Source organism: Actinia tenebrosa, unplaced genomic scaffold, assembly GCF_029948245.1.
Source record: "Actinia tenebrosa isolate PJP-AT-01 unplaced genomic scaffold, QUT_ActTen_1.0 PGA_scaffold13__45_contigs__length_12533684, whole genome shotgun sequence".
In the NCBI taxonomy this organism is placed as follows: Eukaryota; Metazoa; Cnidaria; class Anthozoa; order Actiniaria; family Actiniidae; genus Actinia; species Actinia tenebrosa.
In genome coordinates this window covers 1,247,630-1,268,099 of record NW_028292573.1, presented here as the reverse complement: position 1 = coordinate 1,268,099, position 20,470 = coordinate 1,247,630, and the positions used below count along the sequence as shown (strand labels likewise).

The window sequence follows — 20,470 nt, the reverse complement described above, 5'->3', positions numbered from 1 at the left end:
TTTCTATGGTTACCTCTGTGGTTGCGAGACTTTGACGTAACTGTTGTCCTTTTGCGCTCCCTCATGAGAGCTTCCGGTGAGAAGACTGGGTCGTTCGCTAATTCAGCCTCTTGTCTGACGAACTGGACAAAGTCACTGAAAGATGCTGGCTTTCTTGACTTGGCTTGATGCTCATGGGCGTAACGGCACCACTTTATTCCGGAGTACGAAGGTAACTTGGCAGAGATTTGCATAAGAGTTTGAGTGGAGTTGAGCTCTGACATCGATTGCATTGTTTCCATAGCTGTTTCACACTTGACGAGAAAATCGGAGAAATCGAGAATACCAGCGTTGTCTCCATCACTTATCTGTGGCCATCTTCTCAACCGCGATTTGTATGACTCAGCGACATGTACGGGATTTCCATAGCGACTGTCTAGCAACTTGCGAGCTTCTTGATATGCCTTGTCAGAGTTCGTCGCTAGAAAACCTTTGACTACGGTGTTTGCCTTTCCTTCCGTGTACTTGTCGAGGAAGTAGAGGCGATCTCGGTCTGAAGGTACGTTCGCAGAAATTATAGTGTCGAAGGCGGTGATGAATGCAGGATATTCGAAGGGGTCACCAGAGAATACTGGAGGCTCTTTAACTGGTAGATGCACAGCTCTTTGTTGACTAATAATATGTGAACTTAGTTCCGTTTGCTTCGCTTGCAATTTTACTATCTCTCTTAGAGCTGATTCCATACCCTTCGACTCTAGTGGTTTATGTACTTCTGGGATTTGATCAAACGGGATTTGAGGAAAAGTTGGAATCTGGACTGAATACTTAGGCTCGTATGGGGAGACTTGCGGATTCAATTTCCGAGGGCTCTTTCGCACTTCATCAGTCTTAAAACCTTTCTTGTCCTTAGTATCGTGGACAAATTTCTGTGCGTCGCCAGATTTAATTTCTTCATCTAACATTTTCTTTAAAGATTGTTCTTCGGCATGAGCTAAAGCAATTTCTTTTTCCAATTGCATCTGCTTGAACTCCCTTTCTCTCTCGAGGAATTCCATTTCAACTTTCAACTTAGCTGATTTGGTGGCTGCGTTAGCTATGGCTTCGGGTAAGGGTAAAAATGACGACCTGTATGAACTTGACTTTGATGAGCGAGATTTCTCACTAGTACTACGCGACGTAGCACCGGATATTACGGACTTTGTTCGATATGAGGCTCTATCGAAAGCTTGAATCTGTTCGCAAATTCTTAACCTACATTCGGTGTATTCGCGATCTCTTATATCAAACCAACGGTAGGACTCTTCTTTTTCTGTTTCCGTTTCCAGGATCTCATCGTATACTCGTTGCGCCTCATTAAGCTCATCTTTCAATGAGTCTAATTTGTTTCTTTCTGACTCCAGCGACTCTACGTCACGTTCCGGATGATTGCATAGTTCTTTGCTAAGATCAATTTGTCTTTTTAACTTTTTGAAGGCCAAATTTCGGTTTTTTGATCTGGTTTCCTTAAAGAAAACCTTTCCTCTATCTGATAGCTTGGACTTCCGTTTAGCAGATTCATTTCTGATGTTCCAATCGACAACAGATGATGCATAAGGGTGTGTTTCTTGTGGTAAGATGTTATCGTCTTTGTGGCGATGAAAGAATTTTAGGTCTTCCGGTGCGGATACAATGCTCATTTTGTTGTCCAAGCATGCACTTAGATGCGGATTCGCTGTTCCAAACGAAAGTTCGTAAATCAATGGTACATTTAGAGAGCCACGATATTTTACTGTAAGCGTTTTAGCCTTGGGGCAACCGAGGAGGGCGTGCAGGTGAGATTCGTATCGACGAAAATCCCACGTCCCAGGCGTCGCGACCACTGACTAAGATGCTTTTGCGGGCGAACTTTACTGCGAGCGATACCAAATATTCACGCTACCAGGACGATCACTGAGTAAACGCAAATTTATTGATACCAATACGTAAACTGCAATACAACATTGTAACAGCTCACATTAAAAACTAATTACCAACATGATTTGAATAAGAAAACTGGCATTTTATGAATACATTTAACAACAACATAATAAATGAATATTACTCGCAAGAAAGATAATATAATAAGTATAATCATGGCATAAAGCAGTATAAAACTCATTTTGATAGCGTGGGCGTTTTGAGTTTTCCGAACAAAATATCTAAATAAGAAATAAAGGAGTACTTACATATCGATCCCGCTTGCCTCTAAAAACCAAGGATTTACCAAAGGAACGTATTCGAAAGGAGTTTGGATACACAATCAATATTTACGAGTAACTATTTGGAAAAAACTGGCTAATAGGGACGCTTATGGCCTTTTTTATGCGCGTGGTGACGCTAAAGGATCATTTTACAACGCTAACAAAAACGGGAATAAACAAAGAAAAACAATAACGTAACTAGGTATCGTAACTAGGATTAAACCATAAAAATATGATATTATGAATGTAAATAAGCTAATTAATAAAAGAAAGAATGAATTGAGGAGTTGTCCTTTACACAAACACTGTCCCCAGCAATGCCCAGCTTGGTAGGCCACTCTTTTGGTGTGTTGTAATAGTGCATCAGCAGTTGATGGGATATTCTCGAGGATTCTTTCCTTCTGCGCAAACAGTACTTTCCTTGCATTATTAACCTTCTGGCTCTGGCTTGTCCAGTCATACATCAGAACCATGAATCTCTCAAGGAGAGGCATGGCATCTAGAACATCCTGCATTGTGGGACTTTGCCTAAGGGATGCGAAAACACCAGTTGCTTCTCCCTAAGACATCCACGTTGCCCAGGCTGTACATTTCCCTCGTCCTAAAAACGCTGATGTCTGATAGCAACCTGTTAGTGCGTGAAAAATGTGCAGAACCCGAGATTTCTTATCTCCACGAGCCTTGGTGATGTCATGTATTGCAATGTACCTGAAATTCTTACCCACTCCAAAAGCAATCCACATCTTATTAATTCCCAAACGACTGAAGTTAGAAATAGCAAGTACCACTACATCAGTGTCTACTGTTCGAAGAAACATTGTGTCAAAACCTTGTCGCGCACAGTCAGATGCATGCAAGATCAATCTTGTGTCAGCCTCCTCGTGAGTGCAAGGTGATATATGAGGCGTGGCACCCACAAAAGATGACAATACGAGAGTGTCGCTAGTAGAGAGAATAAATTGCCCTTCTTCACACTGAATTGTGGTTGTCTGCTCAGCTAAATATTGAAACTGCTCAGTTTTTTTTAGACTCGACCTTCAAAAAGTTTTCCCAATTAGCCGGAAGCCTTACATCTGCTTGCACTCTGCGACGAACACTCGCTAAAAAATATATTCAAAAACATTCACGCAAAAGGCATACTGTCAAAGAAAATTATTATTTTGATTTATTAAATCTATAATCTCTTGCGCTAGTGAAGTTAAACTGAATGTAACTTTTTGCCTGGTTCTTGCTTTGCATGCACGACTGCCGTGAAACATTCATGAAAAGCAGTCCTTTTTCCGACTTCAAAAGAAATTACTTTTACATACCATTTGCTTAAGGAAATCTTTTCTTCTACACAGTAAGTATTAATTATTGTTCTTCCAATTGAATAAGTTTTCTGGTTCTTTGAAATATCGTTTTTTCTTCAGTTTTCCTCCTGCTTGTAAAACCACGAGGAGAGGAAAGAGTTGCTGCAAACACGCCAAAAACAGAGCTGGTCACGCTGTTTCGTAACGCTGCGTCACGCTTGTCACGCTTTTTATCCTCAAATTTATCCTCAAAAAAATACTTTTAAAATCATAACGTTTTAAAACGCATGGGTACCCCAGTTTTTTTTCATCCAAAACATAAAAGAAATATTCAAATAACTTTTCATACTAGCATTTCTAAAATATGCAAATGTAAGCAAAAATGTAGTATCCCTTCAGTACCATATTTAGCACTTTTGAGGGCAAAAGTTGGTTTAAAAGATGGTTTCTTATATGATACAAAAAACCTTTTATATTTGATATAAAGAACACAACTTGTTGTTTATTTGAAACAATTTTCAGATAGAATTTATCAAAACAACTTCGAAATATTATTTTTTTCCCTTGCGTAAAAAAGTGCTTACGTCATCCGTGCTTAACGTCAATTATCTCGCTTAGATGCCTGGCTTCCCCCAATTTTTTTCTGGATTCCATTGGCCTCTTGGGTGGCTTAAATGACTGGCACAATTTGAAAAAAATAAAAATGGGTCGCAATTAGTAGGCACTGTCCTTACTTAACTCCCGAGGGTAATAACAGGCATTCCAATTCTGGTTTCAGTTTTACGTATATAGCCCCTTGACCAGCAATAACTTTAAGTTGTTTGTACCCAATTGAATCGCAGCTGACTGGAACAGACAATTTTCTTCTGATTGCTCTCAGAAAAATAAAGTCTGAGTCACCAACGGTTGGATATTTGACTCTCGTTGCGTGGCCTATTTTGCTTCGCATATCCACCTCGGAAGCATCAGAGGAAATTTGGATAAGACCCCGAAGCATGATCTCATCATGAGAGAGCACCCAGTCATCTTCATCCTCATCTTTCACAGTAGCCAAAACGAACTCCTCTGACCTTGCTCACCTCCAGTGGTTGCTCTCAAGCGTTCACAGCTATTTAAACGCGTACTAAGGCCAGAAGTTGAGCATTGACCTTGCTCTCTGTATGACAAAAGACACTCGTGACCTTGAAGCACCACTTTCATTTACACTTGTACCTGAGGGTCCAGGTTGGGAATCAGTTGCTCTTCATCACACACCTCTTGCATACTTCCATTCACTGAATTGTGTAGCCTCTGAGCTGCAAGGGGTGTGAGTGAGGGCCGCTCATCCTCTGACAACAAATTTAGGTCCTCAATGACCTCTGGTTCTAGGGTGACTTCTGGTTCTTTGTTCTGACGTCTTGCTTTTCGTTGTGGTTTAGCGGGAGCTGGTGGTTCTGTCTGCATGAAGTCACAAGGGAGTAGCAAGTTTCGGTGGAGCGTTCTGTTCCTACCTCCTCCTCCCTCTTGTTGAAGTTCGTACACAGGACTGTCTGGCGATTTGCGTCTAACCACTATGTGTACTTTATCTTCCCAGTAACTTCGCAGCTTACCCGGTCCTCCTCATGGTGTCAGGTTGTGCACTAGAACTCAGTCTCCCGGCTCCAATACAGAAGAGCGAACTGTCTCGTCGTACTGAGCTTGACCGCTCTCTCTGCTTCTAGTGGAGTTCTTGAGTGCTTGACCATATGCATGACTCATCGCTGTTTTCCATTTGTCGGCATAAGCTGCATGTGACGTGGGTGCCTCATTAGACTCAAGTCCAAACATAAGGTCAACAGGTAATCTAGGAGAGTGACCAAACAGTAATTTAAATGGTGTGAATCCTGTACTTTCATGTTGTGTGAAGTTGTATGCATGTACAAGTTTATGTACATGAACCTTCCAATTCGACTTGTACATTTCTGGAAGGGTTCCCATCATAGCGAGTAGTTTATGATTCATTCGTTCTAATAGCCCGTTACCTTTAATAATTAATAATACTTTATTCAAAAAAATGCAGATTACATATTTTGAAAAGGAAGACATTGAGGTTAGCCCTATATAAGTCACCTTGGGGGTGGTAAGGTGTTATGCGCGAATACATTACACCGGTCAATTTCTCAAGTTGTTGAAACAGCTTATTATCGAATTCACCGCCCATATCATGATGGACCTTTCCTGGGTATCCAAATCGAGGAACAAAGTCATTGTAGATCTTATCTGCTGCAGTAGTCGCACTTTTATTCCTAGTTGGATACGCCTGTGCATACTTGGTAAAGTGGTCGACTACTACAAGAAGGTATTCGTATCCACCGGAACTCTTTTCTAGATGTACAAAGTCAATAGACACAAGTTCAAATGGAGATGATGTAATAATTGGTTGGAGAAGTTCTCTTGTTTTTCGTGCAGGTTTTCTCTGCTGGAGACAAGGACATACGCTCAAAACATAATGGTCGATATCTCGCCTCATATAGAACTTATCCTTTGCTAAAGCATATACACAATCAGTCCCCAAGTGTCCCATTTCGTTGTGTAGTTCTTTTAGGACCTTTTGTCGATGAACATTTGGGAGAACAATCTGCTGTTTGTAGCGAAGGAGTCCCTTTTTGTTGACGTGAAGGTTACTAAGTTCATACAGATACTTTCGTACTTCTGCTGATTCCTGACGTTTCATCTTTACAGTTGGTTTAACATCGGATGAAATAATTTGTACTATGCGAAGAATGTCCTGGTCTTCATGTTGAGCTTTCAGAATGTCAAATGGTTGTACTTGGTTTGAAGGCAAGTAGTCATTATCAATATGGAGAAGGGCATGTTGGTCTGTAACTCCTGCAACTAAAATTGAGTCACCAGCACCTTGTGCTGAGACGGGCGATACTGTTGCTGACAAATCGTCTTAAGTGATGATTGCCAAACAGGTTTTCATGTAGGTTTGAAAGGTTTCGGGTAGTCTAGACAAACAGTGTTAACATCATCAGTGTTAACTTTACCAGGCCTGTATTTCATGATAAAGTTGTAGTCAGCTAGTTCACCTACCCATCGAAGACCAGTTGCGTTGAGTTTGGCAGTACTCAATACATATGTTAGCAGATTGTTATCGGTATAAACAGTAAAGTGAGGTACATAATAGAGATAATCACGGAAATGTTCCGTTACAGCCCACTTTAAAGCTAAAAAATTTAACTTTCCCGAGTGGAGATGGTAGTTTCTCTCCGCTGGAGTGAGTATGCGCGATCCATACGCTATGACTCGTAGGGTGTGTCTTGTTCTTGGTATAGCACAGCACCAAGTCCACTTTGTGACGCGTCTGTGCGTACCATGAACGGCGACTGATAATTTGGATATGCAAGAATTGGAGGACTGGTGATGCTTTCAATCAATGACTCTAAAGCCTTTTCGTGCTCAAGCGTCTATTCCATTGGGGACTTGGACGAGGCTTGAGTATTGAGAAGGTCGTAGATAGGTTGTGCTGTCTGCGAGAAGTTTGGAATGTGGCGATGGTACACTCCTAGTAATCCCATGAGACGCCTAACATCTCCTATCGTGGTGTCCAGTTCTTTCATTCTTGCACAGCACACGTCGCTTTGGGAACCTTTCGCAGATGTTCAATGTGCTTCGCTGAAGGAATAAGAAAACTATGACGTCATCTAGGTATGGGATAAATGTGTCATCCCTTAACTCACCTAGACAGTTCTCCATAAAGCGCTGAAAACTTGCAGGAGCGTTTTTTAAACCAAAGGGAATCCTAGGGGGTTATGAAAGCTGTCAAATGCTGACATGATTCCCCAATAAGCCCTTGATGGTAAGCTTTGCCCTGATCGAGCACACTAAACCATGACTTCCCAACAAGATTATTGAGAGTTTCCTGTATTCTTGGTAAGGGGTGGCGATTGGATATAGTACGCTTATTCAGTTTTCTATAGTCTACACAAAGTTTCATTCCACCGTCCCTTTTGCGCACGCACACAACACTACTCGAAAGGTAATTTAGAAGGCCGAATGAATCCTCTGTTAAGCAAATCCTCAATATATGACTTGACTTCTCCGTACAATGGTCGCGGGATAGAAATGTAATTTTTCTGAACAAGCTCATTGTTTTGTAATGTTATATCATCATCTTTAGCAAATGATTGATGCTCGTCAATTAACATTTGTCTAGCTTGTTGTTGCTGTTCTTTTGTCAGATCGGACAAGTGTACATCAGGGATAACTCGTTCATCACTCGTCGGGCTGCACCTATTTTTATCATCCGGGGAGGTCACAACATTATGGATAACACTAATATCGTTTGCTATTGTTAGCGACAGAAATGTGTAAAACTGTGGTATTTCCTGTTTTCAAAGTTTTGATTTCATCCTGTAGTATGAGACCTGTTGGCCAATCAGCCGATTCTTCTGGTTCAAAAATAACAGGTGTCAGTTGACTAGTAGGACCAGTGTTTGCACGACACTATACGCTAACGGTTTGCAATGGAGGTATCACCATGTCTTTTTTCCAGTTTTCACAAGACATAGCGAATCTGGGTCGTTCGAGTTGATGACGTCGATTAATCTTATTACACAATCATTGTCACTCTCAAGAAAACATGCTTTCATACCGAATATGAGATTATCAACTTGTTCATTTGAGATGCACGACTTAATCATTGTTTCAATTACATTGTACCCAATTATTGGTAAATCTAGCTTTTGTTTCGTTACAAGGAAAGGGACTAGCAGTTCTGGACTATTGATATCCTGTAAACAAACGTTCAGCTCAACCCAACCACAATATGGAATTGTAGTACCATTTGTAGCCTGTAATCACAATGTTTCTTCGGCAATAAGTTGTTCAATAGCCTTAATCTCGTTCGAAATACAGTTTTCTGGTGGTGTTCCGTTACAATTGATACCAGTATCCAAGAGTGCATCAATGAGTTTCCCATTAAAGGAACATCTAACGGTACATTTGTTACCAACCAACTTTGTCAACTGAACTTCGGATTTAGGCGTTAAATGACTGGGAAATACATTGCGGTCAGCGCTATCCCCCAGCCCTACCACATTGACTTCACTTTCGATGGTGTCAATAGACCAGTTTCGAATTCCAAATTACCGCTGTGTTCCTTGATTACAGACTCATTTGCACAGGGTTAGCCTCGAGTTTGTGCAGAATATTCACCTGTTCCAGTCAAGGTCCGACGACTTTCAAAGTGTTTGTATTGTTGAAGTTGTGCATTCTTTACTTTACCGTTGGTATTTGTGAATATTTAAACACTGATGCGAGGCTAACCCTGTGCAAATGAGTCTGTAATCAAGGAACACAGCGGTAATTTTCTTCTTCTTCTTCTTCTCCTCCTTCTTCTTTTTCTTCATCTTCTCCTTCTCCTCCTTCTCCTTCATCATAATCTTGTTCTTGTTCTTCTTCATCATCTTGTTCTTGTTCCTCTAATTCTTGTTCTTGTAGTTGTTGTTCTTTTTGTTTTTCTCTTCTCTCGCTCCTTCTCGATGTCTTCCTCCTTCTTCTTGGAGTACTCATGATCTTATATTGACTTTAATGGGGGAAAAGAGTTTGGGTTAAAAAAAAGTGATGAAAGCATAAAACATACATGAACAATTAAGAGAAGATGTTAGCAAAAATTTTAAAAAATCGAATTTTGGCGGCAACAGCCAAAAAATCAATTTCGTTCATATTCAAGTGTAAGGTAGACCTATAGCCAAAACAAATCGTGGCCCGTATACTTCGTTTTTCGAAATATCGCTTTATTTCAAAGAAAAATGAGAAAAACAAAATTGTAAATAAATGACTCTCTGAGAGAGCCGAAATACCCTCCAGCTTCGAGGGCCTCACTTGTTTTTGCAAATAAACATGCTGTTCATTCTTGGTTATTCAGGGAATTCGGATTAACTTAACGGAGTCTAACGGCTAAAAAACACCAATTTTTGTCCTAGCGCCCTTGATTAAGGTATTTATATACAGTCATTACCATCATTATAGGGTTTTAGAAAAAAGATAATATTAAGGCCCCCGTCCACACGTATCTGCAAATTTTTTTTGCGGATACGGGTTGCGTCCACACGGTTCCGGAAATTTTTGTATCCGTATCCGGAAATTGTCGAAAGGGGTCTAATTTTCTTATGCGTACGCCAGTGACCCTTTTGGCATGTAAAAGAACAATAATGTACACTTTTACATTGTGCGCATCATAAAAGTTCATCCGTTTGTTTCAGTCAGTTAACGCAACAGCGGGACTTGAAATTGTGTGAGGCTACTGCCTGTCCCGCGGTAGCAGCCTCCTCACGTTTCCCGCTTGAAAGCGCTGTGGTCGTTGCAGACAATTCGTATAGGAAGCGATTTTTTGTTAATAGTTCACTCAACAAAATTTCAGTAAAAAATGCGAAGGGACGCCGTTCATCTTTTCTGTCCATCGCACAACTGAAATGCATAAAAAAGATTAGTTCTTAAGGCTTTAAAATTTTATTTATATGATAGAAAATGATTGTTTTGACATTGTTTTGGCCGTGTTGCCATAGCGACTTAATTTGGTACTCCTACGGAGTACAATTATCGCTATAATTGTACTCCTCTCGACCATTCAGAGTCGAACTCCTCTCGACCAATCAAAGTCGAGTAATTTTGTTGAGTGTACTATAACTTGCGAAATGGTTTGATGTGCAAAGATAACAATGATTACATTCCTGCGTTGTCGAACATTGATTACAATGTGCATTGGATTGCGATGGTCGACCAGTTTCTCTTGGCGCTTTAAACTCTGTCTGAATTGATGCAAATTCATTTCTTAGTGCTTTGTTTGCGAACAAAACCTCTTTGTCGTTTCTTCCCACAGTACTCTCAACTGTGTTTACACGCGCTGGCTTTTGTTTCGCATTATTGACATTGTTTGGTGAATTGAATTTATTATGTCGCTAGGTTTTGGCTGAAACGGTGAGAAACATAGATTCAATTAGTTCTTCTTCAGTGACGTCTTTTTTTTACAATGCTGGCCTTAACTTCGCCCGTATGGTTTCATCTTTCAGACCTGTCTCAAGCGCGTGTAAAAACAAACCTTGTACCGACGTGCTGTCATAAGTAATCCCACTGTTAGCCTCTTTGGATGCGAAAATTATTTTCTGGCGGATAGTTAACGCTCTCATTAAGAAAGATTGCGGATCTTCATTTGGTTGTTGGGTCGCTTTCGTTAACTGTCGATATAGTTCGGTGGCGCTTTTTTCATGAAAATGGAATCGTAGTAGTTTACGTAGACGCTCTAGGGTTATGTTGTTTACACTCTCCAAATAACTACGTAGTTGTAATCCAGGCTGGACCGATCGGATTACTGCAAGAATGACCTCTTGATCGGAATATTTTCTCTGCAGACCGGTTCAATTTGAGAAATTAGTGTCTGATATGTCAGTCTATCCTTTTGTCCGAGCTCGCTGGTGTGCACTATCGTCGATGTATTCTGTGGAAGCTCTATCTTTATCTTCCTCTGATTGAATGCTTCACAAGGTGTGTTACCAGTTGATGCGTGTGGCGTGGATCTGTATAGGCGCAGGAATCTGCACATCTCCTGTTTCCAGTTTTTTTTCTCTATATGAGCAGATCTGATGCACTTCTCGAGTGTGCTCATGAATCGTTCACCTTCTTCATTGGCTCTTGGCCAGCAGGGCGTGACTTTCTTGTGATGAAATCCGAAATGTTCTGCATAGGCTTTGAATTGTATGCCGTTAAACGGGGGCCGCTATCGCTTTTGAGAATGTCTGGAATTCCTTGCCTGGAAAAGATTGCATCAAGCTTGGGAATGACTGCTCTTACTGAAGTAGATATCAGTATCTCAACTTTGGGAAGCGACTGTACTCATGGATTACCACCCTAAATAATCTCCTGAAGGGAATGGTCCGCAAAAGTCGATTGCTACTTCTTTCCAAGGTACTTTTGGTAGTTTCGTTGGCTTTGTTGGCTCTGGTGTTGTCCTACCTTGTGTTGTGGCTTGGCAGGCTAAAAAGTTACGTACTTTGGTCTCAACCACTTCCTGGGAACCATACCTTTTCTCGTATCAGTCCTTTAGTCTTTACGATCCCTTGGTGTCCGATGTGTGCTAGGTCAACTGCCTTTGCTTGAAGTAAACTTTGGATTACAATTGTATTTCCCCTGAGAATGATTCCGTGGTCAATAGACAGTTCGTTTTTGACACCTTTGTACTCTCGAACTGCGGGGTCTAACCAGTCTTCATTTTAGGTAGAAGAGCTAGATCGCAAGACCAAAGTGTCATCAGCAAACATTGTAAGATTGGTGTCTTGGGGAAGATATAAAGTCAAGTCGTTAATAAATAGCAGAAAGAACAGGGGACCTAAAATGCTTCCTGTGGAACACCTACTAATACTGGTAGAGGGTCAAATAATGTACTATTAAGAGAGGCTGTCCGTAAATATCGACTATTGTCGGAACAAATTTAAAAAATGAAAATTTTCTTTTCCTTACCAGAAGATTACATTAGTTGAACTGATTCTCAGGAAAAAATAAAAAACTTGAAAAAAACAATTTTCTCGCCGAAAAATGATATTTTCGGTTTTCTCGCTTCCAGGCGGGTTTTCAAGGGTGAAAAGTACGCCTCGTTATGAACTCTCTAAAAAGTTTCATTTCAATGCAAACTAAAAACCAATACAATATTTTGATAGAACACATAATAGTTGACATTCACATTATAAAATTATTACGATTAATATAAGATTGATTATTTAGTGAATTTTTGAATCTTTGACATTTTTTCAGTACAAAAAATACATCAAAATCAGGGCATCCTTTTAGCCATTTCTACATCGCCTATAGATTCAAAACTATATCTTGGTGAAAGAGCAATGTTTCGTCTACACGAAAATGCAATAATATTTTTGGGCTACTCATTTTTTTAAACACGAGAGCTCATAACGCAAGTTGCTCTGAGGTCAAATTTAGTGAAAAACTTCTGGTACTTTGGTCACGCAACTGGCATTGAATGAAAGCAAACTGGCGACAAAACGCAATCATGTCTATTTATATACATCGTTAATGATAAAGAAAGAAATAAAGAACATCTGAACGCTGTTTTTAGCTTTACAAACACATACCTTAACCAGAATTTATGGAAATCTCGATGACTGCGCGTACGATGCTATGTTGTTGTCGCCATTATCGGCTCTGCATTATTAAAGTACAAAGTTGACCAAAGTTTGCTTTTAATTTCCACGGCCGGTGAGTCTTCCTCAGTTCTATTATACATCCTGAACCCATCTTCAGAAATATTGGCATGATATTTGAAATATGAGTAAGGGAATATTTTAAGTAAGTAACAAAGATGCGAAACGAGCTAATTATTTAAACGAGAGCGTGACGCCGTTACACACAGGAAGCCCGGTCAAATACTTTCTAACAGAGTCGGAAGACATACACACAGGAAAGGCACCGTTTTGCCGTAAATCTTTCAAAAGAGAGAAGCGTCGCAATACGAGAGATCAATGATTACATGTTCTTTTCTTTTCTTGTTTCTGTTAACAATACCCAAATTAAGCGTTTAGTAGCTGTAAAACTCTCAGGAGCTGCTTCTTGTGCACGTACACGATTGAACAAGTTCATTTATGAATGCCAGATAAGGTGCCTTGCGTTTCTTGTGAGAAGAGTCCTCATCCATGTTGAAGAAAACGCAAATGTTGTGCAACATTACAACAGTGAGCTTTTTAAGGTTTTTAGCTGCATAAAGCTCGCAAACGTTGTATGTATCATAAATAATGGGATGACTTAGCTGGCATTTTCTCAGGATGTTATCACGGATAGAGCTGTAACAACTTTGATCTTCAGCGGCCTCTATGTCGTGTGCTTGGCCTGCACCTGCATGCTTCAACTTTGCAGAGGTCCTTGAAAAATAGGACTGTATTTGTTGGGCCGACAAAAATTCTTTAACCGTGAAGCGTTGTTCCCCTGTTTCGCTTTTTGCTCGCCTCATGTCGCGAGACACTTGTTCGGGGTCCGCTTTGTTGCCAGTATCCTGACCTATCTGGTATTTGGCATTGAGGTACTTTTTTTGGTTTTCATTAAATCTTTCGCCCTGCTTTGAAATCTTTAAAGCCCATCCCATTTGCAGAACCTCTAATGTAGACTGAGCAGTTGAAGATGCACCGCTGGTACCCAGGACGACTGGTTGGCTGCACGATCCTTCTTGTGATAGTTTCTCCCAATACAATATTTTAGCCTTGTCCAGGAGAGTTTCCTTATATATATAATGAAAAGTAACACTGTTAGTTTAAAGCTCATTTAAAAGTCCGTTTTTATTAAGGGAATATTTGTTAAGTCCAGACTTGGCAATATAAACATCTCTCTATAAACTAAATACCGGGTTATTATTTCGGTAATGTAAGATTACATTTTTTCTGTGCAAGATTACCTTTTCCGCTTTAATAATGCAGGTTCCATAGAACATGTGGTTCTCAAGACTGCTGTACCTTTGAAAAGCTTTAACACATCCTTCCTTTGGACATGAATACAATGCGTCAGCCGGCAATTGAATGTCACCTTCAGGTGTGCAGTCCTCTGTTACTGCATCTTCTACTTTTAGATCTGACTTGGAGTTATCTTTATCCAAGGAGCTGACCAAAAAGATATATAAATATATAAACCTATAATATATATATATACATATATGAGTAATATGTATATTACATGTTTTATAAATATTATTATACCTAATTGGTTTGGTAGCGGCGTCTACGAAATCACCCTCTGAGAACTCTATCTCCTCTACAGTGCACTTGAAAGGACTTCCTTTGCCTAATAACATGTACGAATCATTTAAAAAACTATTCTCATAAAAAAATAATGCACAATAGTAAATTCAATAATAATAAGTAATAATAACAAATAGCGATGAAATGATGAGTGATTATCATCATAATGACTGATGATGAAAAATCAAGATGATGCATGATGACGATGATGGCGAAAATGATGCATAATGACAATGGTGATGATGATCCATGAAATTAATGATGATGCATAATGATGACGATGTTCATGATGATAAACAAAAACGGTACGTACCTTCCAATTTACTCCAGGAAAGCTCTTTGCCTTTGCCGATGTCGTAGGCTCTCCACACTTGGACCGTTTGTTGTTTTTTATCTCTATACAAAAAGTTGTTTAAGCTGTTCACGCCTTTCCATTTCCATTCGGCCATTGACACCTGCATTTTTGCGTTATCTAGGAGGGCCACCCGGACACCTTTTACTCTATCATGCGATACCATAGCGTTGAAAAGTTCCTCCGCGGTTGTTACGTCATTTCCCTCGTTAATATAACGGCGTACATGAGATTTGATCGTAGCGGCTTTCCTGTCACAGGGTCCTTTGCCCCCCTGGGGGTCGCTAAAATCCACCCTCTCTACCTTGATACCTGTTTTAGCTAGATGTCGACATGCAGATAAAAGTGCCACGCTGTGATAACAGCAGGCGTTGTCTTGCCGAAAATATGCTGTGTCAAGTTCAGGATGTTCTTTCTTAAGCTGCAATAACGTATGCTTCATCAAAGCAATGACGGTCATGGCGTCTTGTGTTGTGTTTTTGACAATATGCACAAGCGTCTGGTGTTGTATGACATCCTTCACCTTCCGCACAACAACACTAATGTGCCAGGATATGCCACGCTTCGCAAACCAATCAGCCTGCGTCTCCCTATACTTTTGCGGCAAGAATTTCATCGCCCAGTCATTGGTTACAAACACAGACGTTGGTCCCATTCTTCGCAATATGTCAATACGAGCCCTATCTTGCTGCGTAGATCGTAGCTGGTGTGCCTTCCAGGCGTTAATTGCTGCAACAGCTTGCTTGAACATATACTCAAGGTCGTCTCGATCATCATTCGTTAATGCTGAACCGGAACTAAGTAGTTTTGTCTCCACTTCCTTTATTGCGTTTTTTAACTCCTCGCATGATGCACAACGCTCATCGTGAGCATGAACGCACGCAACGGTCTTGAAGTGCTCATCTTTTGGATCGCTCAAAGCGTACGAGATGCAGTGGTCAGCAATATTAGACAAAACAGCTATGTGCACCTGATCAGTAAAAAAAAACCTTTGTAAGAAAAAAAAATTAACCATTACCTGATAGGTTATTAGATCGTCGTTTAGAGAAACATTTTGGATTCCTTTAAGTTTTTTTTTTTTTTGTAAACGCTCGCAATCAGGATTGCGCGATAGCGATTTTCGATAATAAGAAGACTGCACTCACTTCATCCAGTTGCACCTTTTATGATCATCTTATTTCAACATGCGCAGTTTGAGGGTGGAGCACATGGGAAACGTATTTGCCGGTGAAATGAATGATAACGATTCGTACAAAATAATTCAGACAAGTAATACCTTATAATCGCCTTTGAGGTATTGTTTTCCTTTTCTCAATGACAGATCAAGTTGTTTCAAAACGGGTTTTTCGAGGCACCCATAATCACAAAGCTTCTGGGAGATAGACAGCAAATCATCAAATGCTTTAGACCCTTCGGCAGCTATGTAATCTAGACCCTGTAAAGATTTGCGAACTGAGGCACTGCATGATGACAAAATTCGTCTCATGGTGGAAGCGCTGAATGGGATAAAGCTAACTTCTTTACAATACTGAGTGTACTGGTCGATAATACGCTGTGGCACCATAGTCCTGATGACGTTAGGTGTTTGGAGAATCTGCCCATTTGAGAGTTGTAGATACCGCTGGCCAAAAGGCAGATCTTGAACGACGTGAGAGCTTGTTATGAAAGATAAGAAGTGATCCAGTTGAGAGGGGTTGATGCGCAATTTTGGACTTTGAGTTTCAGGCAATAATGCACCACGCCCATGTTGTAATTGGTGATGACGGGCAGCCTTTACTCTGAAATCAGTAATCCCTGGAATGTACGCTTGAATAGTGGAGTAAGGAACTAGGTCTGCCATAAAAGATAATACTTGTCGTCGGGTGTCCCAACTATCTGCGTTATCGTAAGCTTCAGCCAATGCTGTTAAGTAGGTCTTTTCAATAATATCATGAGCACCTAACGCTTTCTCTACAGAATGTGAGCGTTTCAGATCTTCCCATAAACACCGTGGATCATTTGGTTGAATAACTTCTAAAACTGCTACAACTGCATCTTTGGTCTGGCTGATATATTTATTCTGAGAATGGGAAGATAAATGATTCCATGCTTTACTTGTCTTTGATATGTTGGCTCTTCCACTAGCATCAAGAAACGCATTTAACTTTGCGCGACGGATAAGTAGACTCGAATCTTTCTTCGAGGTAGTTAAGCTAAGTTGTTCACTGGAACTACTACTGCTGGTGTTTTCTGGGATGAACTGACTTGAATCTTCTGGCGCGATGTACAGGTTTTCCATTTCAGAGCATATGCCACTTAGGTCGGTTAGAGAGTCATTCTTTAAACAAAATATTCACACAAAAAATTAATAGTTTGGAAGCAACACTATGAAAGAATTTCTTATATTGATTACTTTTTCTGTATCAGATGATGGGCATGATGCATTGTTCATGGATTGATCTTGCTCTTTTTGACTAATGTTTAGCTCTGCGCCCCCTAAAGACAGACGACACCGCTTGCATATAGCTTTGGGGATAATAAAGAGAGCATTGTAATCGTGTAAATCATGAAATAATAACAAATTATCATTATTATGAATATTATTATGTGTGAGTAATTGCCCTATTTCACGTCACTGCTTGTTTATGTGGGGGATAGAATTGCCAAACGCAACAGGAAATTCGACAAAATTTGCTCCTAGCGAAACAGTTTAATCTAAAATGGCCTGGTATTCAGATATAATGTGTGTTAATATGTATCTGAGCGTTTTCTGGGTATTCTACTTCTCTTCGTGAATTGATACGGATTTTAGAACAATTATCGGTTAATTTGCGTTGATTTGACCCCGTCCGACGACCATGATCCTTTGCGTTTAAACAATAGATTGTTTAAATGTGACGTCATAGTGAAATAGGGCAATTGAACCAGGAGAATCAACAATTAAATAATTACGATAATCATGCATGAAGATGATGATAATCATGGGTGATGGTGATGATGATGATAAACATGGATGATGGTGATGATGATGATAAACATGGATGATGGTGATGATGATGATAATCATGGGTGATGGTGATGATGATGATAAACATGGATGATGGTGATGATGATGATAATCATGGGTGATGGTGATGATGATGATAAACATGGATGATGGTGATGATGATAAACATGGATGATGGTGATGATGATGATAAACATGGATGATGGTGATGATGATGATAAACATGGATGATGATGATGATGATGATGACGATAATCATGCATGATGACATGATGATTTTGATGAGAATGATAAATCATCGATGAGAAAAATAATCGGTTAAATGCGAACTTACGTGAACCAACCGGAACGAGCACTGATGTGAGATCAAATAGTCGTTTGGACTGTACAAGATTGATTCCGCGATCACCTTTTCTGGGGTGTGTTTTATGAGGAGCCCACTCTGTAGGGACAGCACACATTTTCTTGTTGCAAACCCAACTCACGCCAAATTTATCTCTATGTCGAGGACAAATAGATCGCTTTAGTGCATTATCGTCTTGTTCGAAAATACCTACAATATCGGAAAAGAGAGAGTTATTAGAATTGGACCAGTTTACCGCCTAATAGATGTTAGCCGGAGATATAAGCCATGAAGCCTTTTTGAAGTTTGGACTATGTGAGACAGCTTAGAAAAAAAGTTTTTTTAAAATAATATTTACAATATACACAAATTTTGTTTGGTGTCAATCATATTTCCAGAGTGAAGTCCCACTGAAGAATCTTCCACGTCTTGATCTTCTCTCCTTCAATAGTCAAGTTTTACATAGTTTAAAACAAACTGCCAATACGTTAGAGACGTATGGGGTATATATACGGCGATCAGTCAAGCATATTTGGGTCATTATATAACTTCATGAAAACATACCTGCTCTTGCTAGTAGAAGAGAGATTTCGGTATCGACGGAAGAATCAAACGTTCGGAAAGTCTTCAAATGACCTCTGATTTCTTTCTTGCAATTTGTAATTGATATGCATTTGGTATTAGATGGATTAAACTTGCTGGGACCACAAGGACCACCCACAAAGTTGGAATAATCACATGTTGCCATTATTCGTCGCGAATTATTCTCAGCGTCGTTCAAAACACTGCGTAAATAACATAAGGAAGGGCACGTGGACACGCGCGTGCTGAAAAAGGTTGTCAATTTCATTTCTGTTCCGTAGAAAACGATGTAACAAAACATAAATAAAGCGAAAAATCTATCGATATTCTAACAGATCAATCAATTGCATTGAAAGGCAAAAAATAAATAGATATCTAAAATACATGATCGTGAAATTGAAAAATGACAAAGTACTTCTTCCGACTCTGTTAGAAAGTATTTGACAGGGCTTCCTGTGTGTAACGGCGTCACGCTCTCGTTTAAATAATTAGCTCGTTTCGCATCTTTGTTACTTACTTAAAATATTCCCTTAATCATATTTCAAATATCATGCCAATATTTCTGAAGATGGGTTCAGGATGTATAATAGAACTGAGGAAGACTCACCGGCCGTGGAAATTAAAAGCAAACTTTGGTCAACTTTGTACTTTAATAATGCAGAGCCGATAATGGCGACAACAACATAGCATCGTACGCGCAGTCATCGAGATTTCCATAAATTCTGGTTAAGGTATGTGTTTGTAAAGCTAAAAACAGCGTTCAGATGTTCTTTATTTCTTTCTTTATCATTAACGATGTATATAAATAGACATGATTGCGTTTTGTCGCCAGTTTGCTTTCATTCAATGCCAGTTGCGTGACCAAAGTACCAGAAGTTTTTCACTAAATTTGACCTCAGAGCAACTTGCGTTATGAGCTCTCGTGTTTAAAAAAATGAGTAGCCCAAAAATATTATTGCATTTTCGTGTAGACGAAACATTGCTCTTTCACCAAGATATAGTTTTGAATCTATAGGCGATGTAGAAATGGCTAAAAAGGATGCCCTGATTTTGATGTATTTTTTGTACTGAAAAAATGTCAAAGATTCAAAAATTCACTAAATAATCAATCTTATATTAATCGTAATAATTTTATAATGTGAATGTCAACTATTATGTGTTCTATCAAAATATTGTATTGGTTTTTAGTTTGCATTGAAATGAAACTTTTTAGAGAGTTCATAACGAGGCGTACTTTTCACCCTTGAAAACCCGCCTGGAAGCGAGAAAACCGAAAATATCATTTTTCGGCGAGAAAATTGTTTTTTTCAAGTTTTTTATTTTTTCCTGAGAATCAGTTCAACTAATGTAATCTTCTGGTAAGGAAAAGAAAATTTTCATTTTTTAAATTTGTTCCGACAATAGTCGATATTTACGGACAGCCTCTCTTAAAAGGTAGTGCGTTGTGACCGGTCAGTGAGATAAGATTTAAATCACTGAACAGCGGAGGAAAAACAGCCTTACATATGGAGCTTGAAAATGAGAATACTATGATCTACCAGGTCAAAAAATGTTTGAGATCGATTAACAAAAGCCCATTTAAAATACGTTTATCCACATTGCTAAGTATGTGATCAAAAAGTTCTGTAACCACAAGTTGACAAGAACGAAATTTTCTAAAGCTAAACTGGGAATCAGATAGCATGCAATGTTCAGTAAGAAAGTTATAGAAAAAATTGTGAACATGGCGATTCCGAACTTTAAAGGGAATGTCAAGAACAGATATAGGTCGATAATGAGAGTGGTCGAAGAGAGGGTGTTCTTTAAACAGCGGAGAAACTTCAGCAATTTTCCAGTGGTTAGGGAAGGAGTTAGAAGAAAGGCTTAGGTTTAAGATTGTTGTTAGCGACGGAGCGATAGATTTCAAGAAATAGCCACTAAGCCCACCTATGCCTTTGAACCATTGCATGCTACACATGAATAA

The 20,470-nt window shown here is 39.5% G+C and overlaps 1 protein-coding gene across 1 annotated transcript; it reads right to left on the bottom strand.

Moving 5' to 3' along the window:
- Positions 1 to 4,690: 4,690 nt before the first annotated feature.
- LOC148911564 (uncharacterized) lies at positions 4,691 to 18,751 on the bottom strand. The gene is made up of 9 exons (XM_089029156.1): positions 17,917 to 18,751; positions 15,873 to 16,913; positions 14,558 to 15,566; positions 14,203 to 14,287; positions 13,905 to 14,106; positions 13,082 to 13,730; positions 5,579 to 6,403; positions 5,138 to 5,490; positions 4,691 to 4,927 (listed from the first exon to the last, which is right to left on the bottom strand). Exons 2-9 carry the CDS (start codon positions 16,872 to 16,874, stop codon positions 4,691 to 4,693), a joined length of 4,362 nt encoding a protein of 1,453 aa, XP_088885282.1. The 5' UTR covers positions 16,875 to 16,913; positions 17,917 to 18,751.
- Between the last annotated feature and the right edge of the window lie 1,719 nt (positions 18,752 to 20,470).